This window comes from Littorina saxatilis, linkage group LG14 (assembly GCF_037325665.1).
Source record: "Littorina saxatilis isolate snail1 linkage group LG14, US_GU_Lsax_2.0, whole genome shotgun sequence".
Classification (NCBI taxonomy): domain Eukaryota; kingdom Metazoa; phylum Mollusca; class Gastropoda; order Littorinimorpha; family Littorinidae; genus Littorina; species Littorina saxatilis.
The window spans coordinates 14,151,598-14,162,407 of NC_090258.1; the positions used below are offsets into that span (position 1 = coordinate 14,151,598).

At 42.2% G+C, this 10,810-nt stretch overlaps 1 protein-coding gene across 2 annotated transcripts in view; it reads right to left on the reverse strand.

The window, feature by feature from the left end:
- Window positions 1-10,779, reverse strand: part of LOC138947172 (serine/threonine-protein kinase 11-interacting protein-like) — a 40,567-nt gene extending 29,788 nt beyond the window's left edge. For both annotated transcript variants that reach the window (XM_070318609.1, XM_070318608.1), the window contains exons 1-7: window positions 10,228-10,779; window positions 9,120-9,337; window positions 7,673-7,885; window positions 7,208-7,315; window positions 1,425-1,496; window positions 799-928; window positions 371-474 (exon numbers count right to left, since the gene is read on the reverse strand). In XM_070318609.1, the coding sequence (XP_070174710.1) occupies window positions 371-474; window positions 799-928; window positions 1,425-1,496; window positions 7,208-7,315; window positions 7,673-7,885; window positions 9,120-9,337; window positions 10,228-10,303 (921 nt within the window). In that variant the 5' untranslated portion in view covers window positions 10,304-10,779. The remainder of the gene's footprint in view (window positions 1-370; window positions 475-798; window positions 929-1,424; window positions 1,497-7,207; window positions 7,316-7,672; window positions 7,886-9,119; window positions 9,338-10,227) is intronic.
- Window positions 10,780-10,810: the final 31 nt, after the last annotated feature.

The window sequence follows — 10,810 nt, forward strand, 5'->3', positions numbered from 1 at the left end:
GCTATATCGTGTTATCTGTGTGTGTGTGTGTGTGTGTGTGTGTGTGTGTGTGTGTGTGTGTGTGTGTGTGTGTAATCTGATGTAAAGTGTACATTTGGTGGCGCAGTGGTATGTAATCTCAATGCGCCCTTTGACGCACTAAAGGGAATTGTGATGGGACATTTTCAGAACTAATGCGCTATTGGCGCAGGGCGCACTAGTAAATGAAACCATGCATATACATGTATATCCATACACACACAGTGACACACACACACTGTCACACACACACACACACACACTATCTCTCTCTCTCTCTCTCTCTCTCACACACACACACACAAACACTCACATTCAGTGACACATACCAACACAGAGGACTCAGACTGACCTTGTCCAGGCGATGCAAGGCTCTGACAGGTAGCAGAGACTTGTGACTGCTGATGAGATTCTCTGACACATCCAGCTCCTCAAGGCTCGTCATCTCTTCCACACCTGTTGTAATTGCAATAACAGAAATTATAGAAAAACACAAGAACCAAATAGCAAAACTGATTTGTGAAAGATGGTCAACATCATCAACTCGTCGTTTAGCAATGGGAATGCACAAATAATGTACAAAAACACACAAACATGTGTAAGTTCATGAGAGTTTCCATTGCATTGAAGTCACACTAACCTTCTCAACTGAGGTGCAATGCACAGAAAAGAATGAATATGTTTCACAGAGGACAGGTACACAGACAGAGAGGGAGAGAGTTTACACGCACATGCACACATATTTTCTCTCTTTCACAATCACAACGACCAAACACAAACCTGATAAGTTTATGAGTCTATTGCCAGCTAGCAACAGTACTCGCAACTTTTTCTTGGCAGTGGCAGAAAACGCTGGCATCAATGTCAAGTCATTGTAGCTAAGGTCCACATAGCGCAGTTCCATCAGGTACTGAAACATGCAAAGACACAACATTTCATGTACTTTCTATCTTTCTCTTTTCCCCATTGTGATTGTGCAGCAACCGCACATGTATCAGGCATGGGAATTGAAAAAAGTAAAAAAGGCTGAAAATTTGTAAGTAATGGCAAAGTCGACGGCGCGAAGCGCCTAGCCCTGCTAGGGGGGTTCGGGGGCATGCCCCCCCGGAATTTGTTTCTCCAAATAACCCAAATGGTGCAATTTGGTGTCATCTAAGCTCCAAGTTTGCCATTAAATTCAGTTTTTAGAACCATTTTTGCCTCCCCCATTTATTTTTTCGGCGGACACTTTTGCTTTTTCGGCGGAACAAAAAAAAAGAATCGGCGGAAATTTGCATTTCGGCGGACAATTCCCATGCCTGATGTATAAAGCACTCATTTTGAAATTGAAAATGAAGTAACAAAAGTTGCATGATATATCATATAATAATAAAATGTACAATATTCTGTGCAAAGAGTTTACTCACCCCAAGGTAGGCTTCTGTGGTAACGAGTCTGTTTCTGCTTAAGTCCAGCATCTCCAGCCTGGGACACAGGCGCTGAAAAACAGACAATAGTTTAACAGTTACATGTATTAGTATTACAAACACATCTGAAATAGACCAAAGCAATTAAATAGAGTAAGCACATTATGCAAAGGAAACTTAACACTAACAGTTTAGAAAAATAGGCAACACAGAAGACAGACCAGGGGCGGGGATGTAGCTCAGTCAGTAGCGCGCTGGATTTGTATCCAGTTGGCCACTGTCAGCGTGAGTTCGTCCCCACGTTCGGCGAGAGATTTATTTCTCAGAGTCAACTTTGTGTGCAGACTCTCCTCGGTGTCCGAACACCCCCCGTGTGTACACGCAAGCACAAGACCAAATGCGCACGAAAAAGATCCTGTAATCCATGTCAGAGTTCGGTGGGTTATAGAAACACGAAAATACCCAGCATGCTTCCTCCGAAAACGGCGTATGGCTGCCTAAATGGCGGGGTAAAAAACGGTCATACACGTAAAATTCCACTCGTGCAAAAAACACGAGTGTACGCGGGAGTTTCAGCCCACGAACGAAGAAGAAGAAGAAGACAGACCAAAACAGCTTAAATAAATGCAAGTTTACCAAACTACATGTACTAATAGAAGAGAGTTCACAGTAAGAATGAGTAAAGACAAATTGAAATCTTATTTAAAAAAACAAAATAATAATGTAAAAAAATATCATGATCGTTGGAAAAAGACTAATGTGCTGATCACATGGTAGACTTTCTATCAACTTTCAAGCGATTTTTGTTGGAGCCAAGTCATTTCCAAATCGCTGCCCATGTGAACAGTGCAAACACTCAGGCTCACTTGACCATTCCGGATTGTCCGGTCATATTCGTTATTTTCGGGAGAAGGAAAGTTACTGTTTTCTTCTTCTTCTTGTCGTTCGCTGTTAGATCGTCAGTCCGAACTGCAGGGCGAAACGTGCTGTCCTCTCCAAGTCCTCTCTGGGGCCGTATAACTTCTTTTGTAGCGCTGTCTCCTCTGGCCAGATGGTGTCCCTCAGAGCACTGTGGTATGGGCAAGCCTGCAGGATGTGCTCAGCTGTCTGATTCTTGCCACACGGACATATGCAAGTAAGAGCCGCATTAAAAGCTCTAGCCCCGGGGTGGGAACCCCAGTAAGAAATCCCCCATGCGTTCCCAGGGTTAGGTTTTTGAGCCAGGAACTAAGGGCAGGGTAACCCTGAAAGAAACCTAAGGGCTGAAGTCGGCGGATGTGGGCCAACAGGCGCACCTTAACCAACCACAGATCCACGCAAATCGCAAAATGAAATGTCGACAGTTACTGTTTTAAAATGGGGTGTAAACTGAATGATTGCGCCAGCTTGGATTATTCACCGACACACTGTCTTTCAGTTTCTAAGACGACGAAGAGAAAGAAGAGAAATGCAACTGGGCCCCAAAGACCCGGGAGCGACTTCGGGTTCAAATCACCTACACGCCTGTTTCAGGCCGCACACTCAGTTTCCAGAAACTGTCTCTGCTGCCAGAGAGCGCTGATAAGCGCAGCGCCAGCCCAAGCCAGAGTTCTAAAATTACCACAGCGTGGGAAATTGATAACAGCGGTTGTATGGCACAGGCATACCACAGCTGGGAAAACGTGTACTTTTTGTTTGTTACCTTTACTTATCGTCTTGTTTGTGTGGCTATTGCAAAACGGACATCAGCTGAGAGAGGACATTCTGACCTACACATCAATGCCAAACACGATGTGAATGGTTTTCAAGCTGACCCCATCACCAACCTGTCCATGTGGTCTGGAAGACCAGACTCCAGAACATGTCTTAATGACATGCCCCCAACTCAAACCAATCAGAGACAAAGTGTGGCCAGCATCAGTCCCTCCCCGCACCAAACTCTATGGGAGCAGACAAGACCTGGAAGCCACGACGTCATTCGTCTCGCAGACTAAACTGATGGTGTGACGGCGAACGCAAGAAGAAGAAGAAGAAGAGTCTGCACCACAGAGAGTTTGAATAAAGAGGAAAAATCAGGGCTGAGTCGTGTGTTTGATTGTGTGTGTGAGACATGCAACATTTAATTAAACAACAATAGAGATCGAACTATAGTTCTCACAACAAGGAAACATACATGCTGACAAAGTTTAGCATGCCTTGAATAAAAACAACTGACCTGTATTTAGTCATCCTGATGGGGGGTAGTTGTAGCGGGGCTCAGAAATAGGTGACTGACGTGTTACTAGCTAGCCGAGGGGTGAAAGGTATAACGGTACCCTCTGCCGGTGCCAGACATTCGCACAGCTAATTGAGGCGAATGGGGAGGGGGGGGGGGGCTTGAGTAGCGTGAGTCAGCTTAAATGGAATTTGTAGACTGCTTGGCCAAGATAAGATACTCCCAGGGAGATGTTCACACCATGCAGTTAGAATAAAGGATACACTTGCTTCAACATTCAGTTCCGCGGATTACATTCACTGAGTTGTTCATGGATTGTAGACTGTTCAAAACAGCATTTGAGAAGATTTACTTTAATTTTTGTGTAGTGTTGAATATCAAGGTATACCAGTGTAGTTTTATTCGTTCATTTCGTTGTTGATTTTAATCAACAGACGTGCAACAAACGGTTTGTTCTGGTCTGTGCTAGCTATTACTTTTTTGTTTTGGAGACCAACTTAAGAAAAACTTGACAGTTAATAGGTTTTTCACGTGTGTGTTAATAGTGTGAGAAAGTTACAAGCGTGAGCGTGACACGTACGATATAACGGATAGCAATGGAAGATCGTCTACATACAAGAGATTTACACGAAGAGAGACTACATCATATCTGCAGAATATGTGGCTGTAGAGCGAGAAAACGGTACGACGACCCTTGCAAAGCAATAAAGTGCAGAAACTACATTCAAGAAATTAACCAGTGCTATGCGGACAGAAAATTGAAGATCAAGATCTAAAGCACTCCAAAACAATGTGTAAAAGCTGCTTCAGTCGGATGGGAAGAATGCAGTCTACAGACGACCACACTTTGCATGCACAGGCAGATGACATCAGCGAAAGGTTCCAGACACTAAATGAACTGTATTCCCAAATCCACAGAGATGCATCTCACAAGCAACCCTACAGGACTGTCAACACCTTGCAAAGCATCGCTAAAAACATCAACGGCTACATGACATTCTTTCGGCTCAACTTCCCCAGCAAAATTATTCCCAAACTTCACATCTTGGAGTGTCACTGTATTGACTTCATGAGGGATTAGGGCTTTGGTCTTGCTTTGCACGGCGAACAGGGAGGAGAAGAAACACACGCCACGGTAAACATTTTAAAAAGCAGAACATATGGACTGCAAACGGAGGAGGCAAAGCTCAGGTTAATAATGACCGAGCATATGACCCTCGTGTCACCTACACTCTACTCTGTGATACCAGCTGTACAGAAGAGGAAAACAACATAAACTGCATTTCTACGTACTGTCGTCCTGTTATTTGTCATGCCATAAAAGTGTTTTGGGCATGAATTACAAAGTGTGTTTGACATTAATGTTCAGTCTTTTTGCTTCGTGAACTCAATAATCTGTGTAATACAGTCGAACCCACTTAAAACGAACACGCTAGTTACGAATTTTGACTTATAACGAATTAGTTTTAAGTTCCCAACTGAATACCTCTTTCTTCATGCTTAAAAAAAATGCTTAAAACGAATTCTTTATAACGAATTTACGCTTATAACGAGCACTTTTTGGATTCCCAAGCATGCATAATGTCTGTAATTTACTCACGCTTATGACGAAATCTTTAAACTCGTCCCGAGATCGACATATCATGGGAATTTGAGAAGTTTGAATACACGTGTGTCAAAGTCTTCCCTTGCGTCGACTGCTTGAACCATTGCTCAACCGATCACTGAATAAAGTTAAACTGATTACACTGTACTCACAAAACAATTTCAAATTTAGAATCAAAGTGATTGATAGCTCAGACACTGAACATGAATGACTGACTGACGTTTATTTCCTTCGCGAATACCAAAAACGAAACATCGAACGGAAGCCATTTCCAAAAAATATAGATGCCAGAGTGGTTTCCCTTGGACAAGGGAAACCACACTCTCAACGTTTGCGTTCGCCGGTTCGCGATAGTTTATCAGTCAGTCAGTGCTTTCGATTTGGATTTGAACATCATGTTGCAACAAAACAAAACAAAAACTAAATTGGCCAAGGTTTGCTACCCGTCGCCAAGGTAAGTGATTCCGGACAAATGATAGGAACACCGCGAATGTGGACAGTGTCAGTGTGTGCGCGTGTGTGTGACCAAAAACGTAACAACTGGATGAAACATCTGTGTGCTCACTCTCACTCAAACTCAACAATTATCACTCAACATGAGACACACATGAACATGTACCTGAATATGTCACTTTATTGTCTAAACGTGAAGCAGCATGAAAGTTGCGAAAGAAACAAATTGAAACACCATAAAATGTACAAGACTTAAAAAAAAAAAAAAAAAAAAAAAAATCGATCAATTTTCTTAATACGAATTTTGGTTAAGACGAACTTTTTTTTCGATCCCCAGTGATTCGTCTTAAGCGAGTTCGACTGTATCAACAAACGGGCTATTGAGACAACTGTGTCGATCTGACATGAGTGGAACTCTGTTATCCCTGCACTGTAATCTGAGTGGGCTAAGCGAGTGCCTGTGGAATACCGTTATACCTTCCTCCCCTCGGCAAGCTAAGGCCAAAAAAAAAAATAGGTCTGTTTACGGTAACATAGGCCAAAAAAATAGGGTCGGTAGGTCGGGATTTTTTTTTTTTTTTTTTTTTTTTTTTCCCCCCAAAAACCATATTTTTACGTTATTTTGCCAAAAAAACAAGATTTTTTATTTTTTTTCCCCAAATGCCAAAAAAAAAGTCTAGGGTCGCGCGAAAAAACTAGGGTCGGTCGGGTTACCGTAAACAGACCTATTTTTTTTTTTGGCCTAATAGCGTGTCAGTGACCTATTTCTGAGCCCCGCTACAACTACCCCCCATCAGGATGACTAAATACAGGTCAGTTGTTCTTATTCAAGGCATGCTAAACTTTGTCAGCATGTATGTTTCCTTGTTGTGAGAACTATAGTTCGATCTCTATTGTTGTTTAAATGTTGCATGTCTCACACACACAATCAAACACACGACTCAGCCCTGATTTTTCCTCTTTATTCAAACTCTCTGTGGTGCAGACTCTTGAAAACCATTCACATCGTGTTTGACATCGATGTGTAGGTCAGAATGTCCTCTCTCAGCTGGTGTTCGTTTTGCAATAGCCACACAAACGAGACGATAAGTAAAGGTAACAAACAAAAAGTACACGTTTTCCCAGCTGTGATATGCCTGTGCCACACAACCGCTGTTATCGCTTTCTCACGCTGTGGTAATTTTAGAACTCCGGCCTGGGCTGTTGCTGCGCTTATCAGAGCTCGCTGGCAGCAGGGAAAGTTTTGGGAAACTGAGCGTGGGCAGGCAGGCTGAAAGAAACAGCCGTGCCTAAAGTTTGGGACAAGTTGGTTGAAAGTCTGCCATGTGAACAGCACTTAACACAGTGGAACTGTCCTTTTATGACCTTCAAAAATCTGAGAAAATCAGGTCTTAAAAAGGGGTACATTTGCAGAGACGCTGAACAGAATATGTCTGAGGAGACAAGGTCTTTAAGGGGGGGGGGGGGGAGGGAGGAGTCTTTGATGGGGAATTCCACTGTAATACTAATAGCAGTTGAAAGCACACTCACCAGAGAGCCATCTAGCTCCACCAGATTGTTGCACCGCAGACACAGAGTTTTCAGCGTACTCCACTGCATGGGCACCGACACCTCTTGGTCACACATCTCCAGTACGTCCTGCACGTCACACAATTAGTTAACATGAATCACGGGAGGAAAAAACAACAAGAAAGAGACAAATGAACAGTCAAATATCAGGATGGGGTAACACTTAAAGTCTTTCTGTCATGCCTTTTGCTTCACAACTGCTCTTACTCTTAGTCTTAGCTCAGTCTCTACAGTACATTAATTTGACGTGCAATACGATAACTAATCTCCAAACTTCCAATCAGTTGATGAAAAACGGGCTTACTAAACAAAGCCAGTCAAAACTCAAACACGATATCACACACACAGTCACTCCCCCCCCCCCCCCCCCCCCCCCCCCCCCCCCCCCCCCTATATTTTCCAACCATTTCCATTAAACATAAATACCTGCAAACGGAAATTGTTTGAAAAGCAGTTGACGACCACCAGTGTCTCAAGCCTTTCTCTCATCTTCAGCAAATCCTGAATGGTCTGAATCGGCAAATAGCTGATCTCCAAATGGCTCAGGCTGGTAAAATATCCCAGACGCACCGGCTGTACTGCAGGGGCAGAGTTGGACTGAACCTTGGGACCTATCCCATTGTCTTTTCCTTTATAGAGCTGCAAAATAAGAAAAGTCATGAATAAATAACTTTCCTTAGGGTTCTTTTTAGTTAAATGGCGACAAGTCCGAAGCGCAAACATCATGATATGAGGTCTACGTTAGTTTCACAAACCAGTGAATAATCCGAAGGTAGTCAATGACATTTCAAATCAATATCATTAGAATAAGTAAAAAACACTTCTAAAATTATATTACAGTAAAAAAAAAGAGAGTACAGTAATAATAATATATGTATCGATTGGAGATTGGATTTCCCTTCTTTGAGTCATGTGACGTCAGAGGCCGACAAAACTTTATAATTTGGCTTTTCAGGTTGACCGAAACTTCAAAGGAACTAAAAAAAAAAAACCGTCATGTGTTTGATTGCATGTGTGTGTGCTGTTCAATGTCAAAACAACAACAAAGTGAGTACATGACGTGTATTTTGTAGTTCCTTTGAAGTTTCGGTCAACCTGAAACGCCCAAATATGAAGCTTACATGTGTTTGATTGCATACATGTATGTGGATTGCATGCACGTGTGTGTGTGCTCGTTCAATCATCAAAACAACAACAAAGTCATAAGTACCTGAAAGGAATTTGATCGATACATAAATGTTATTTGCGTGTTTGACCAAAATATGACATTTTACACAGATCTCGACAGTCATTGTTCACCTCGACCGCTAGCGCGGTCTCGGAGAACAATGACTGTCTCGATCTGTGTAAAATGTCATATTTTGGTCAAACACGCAAATAACGTATACAGCATTTAATAATATAATAATATATTTGAATAATTACAGCTTCCTTAAAAATACTCTGCTTCTGGAGCATGCACTACTGAAATGATGATATTGATCATTACACATTATTCATTTTCACAAAAAACATGCAGTTGTGGCAGGGTGTAACCCCCAAGCTAAAGTTGATTGCTCACTTTGTTCTGTTTTGACTGCTTCTTTCCAATTTGATTGATTGAACTGATTTAGCAACACACACAGAGACAGAATATGTGTGTGACTGTGTGCGTGTCAGTGACATACATGTGTGTGTACATGAATACATGTGTCATTGTAAATGTGTATACATGTGTGTGTCTGAAAAATCAGGAGGATAATCATAGCAAAAGAAGAACTCAGTAACTGGCCTTATTTTTTCGGTTTTCATGTGCGTGTATGTGTGTGTGATTTTTCTTTTTACTATTCTTACAAAAGACTCACAAAAGAGTGACCGTTGTAATTATACCTACCACAAGGACAGGAGCCATGGACACAATGTCCAGGACAAGCTGAAGGTGATAGTTCCACTCTTCCAACTCTGACCCTCGACCTCCGCCCTGACCTCTGACCTCAGCAGCAAGGTGGGGAGGGCTGAGACCATCCTGAAGATTGTCGACCGCTTCGTTCAGTTCGTACAAAGTTCTGCTCGTGATCGTGATGCCCATCGTGCCGGACAAAATGTTGTCCGCTGTAATGATAAAAAGATACACATAATATAAAATATTTCATAAAACATATAGCTAAAGGACTGACGGTGCTGAACTTGCATAAAAGAGGTGAAGGAAATATGTGGGCCGATGGTTATACTGACTGGCACAGTCCTGATGTCTGTGCGCAGGGCTCAGTGCACAGAATTAATCTACTACTGAAGTGTTTAGTTTATGAAACATCATGGCTGAGGTGCCTTAAGTTCGTATGTATGGTATAAGACTGAATATTGCATCCTCCTTCCTTTGGCACATACTTTGGCAGAAGGGGTCTATGTTGACCAAATGTGGGTGCATTCCCTGGAGGTGGCATATTCCCTGTACTAGGCGTTTTCCCTGTATACAGCCACAGGGAATGCACCTGGGTGCTTTTGTTTCACTTTCACTTTCAGTAAGTGTTGCAATTTTAAATGAAGATACGAGAAAATCCATTAAGTCCTCCTGTCAGACCGCATTTTGAATAGTCACAAGGGAAGCAACGTACGCTGAGATGAATCACCTGCTTGGCGCGAGATTGAGCAATGTTGTATTTAACTATTTTCCTAAAGAAAATGCACCATGGGTGTGGGAAAACGCCCACAAGCAATGCTCCTACAGGGAATGCATCCACGTTTGGTGGACTTAGACCCTTTCTGCCATACTTTGCTGTCAAATCTCACAGTCACAGATCAACGTGATCAAAATTAGATTCAATCATTCATACAGTATACACTCGGAAACAGTGACTCAACCACATGACTCGAAGACGTTCACAAGAACCCACCGTCCTCTATGGAAGAAGAAGAAGAAGAAGAAGAAGAAGAATCATTCATACAGTAAACTATTCATTATCAATTAATTTTAAATTAAGCTGTGCAAAAATATTACTCACCATTATCTCTTAGCATGTGGCACAGAGCTTTCAGTCTCTGCAAAGAATTCAGCCCCCAAGAGCTTTCAGCATCCATTGCACAAGCCTCTCTTGTGATGTTCAACTTCAACTTCAGCAAATAGCTTCAAGTCAAACTGAAACTCGAAGTGGGAAAGTTGACTGGTTGATCATGATGTATAGCGTTGAAATAAAAGAAGGCATTGTTGTTTTATAAGTGTGCAGCTCATCTCTAGCCATCGGCTGCATTGTAGAAATCTACTCAATCACTGTTGGTGTTAGTTTCTGTTTCAACTCGAAAGCAAGTAACTTAGTAAGGAAGTGTTGATAAGAGTTTTATTTATCTCAAGTCAAGGAAGATAATACGCCCACCCGTAATTTTCTCACACGAACTAGTAGTAGCGGCGTGCGTCCAAAGCCATGTACCATTGATCTCTGACTGTTCATTTTTAGACCGGTATCTGCGGTATAATATTATCGATTTTTGTCATTTGAGCAGAAACATGTAGGACAGTCATGGCTGTGGTTGTAAACAATACTGCATGTGATCTGCACGGAAATGACGTTCCATCGCCACCCGGAAATG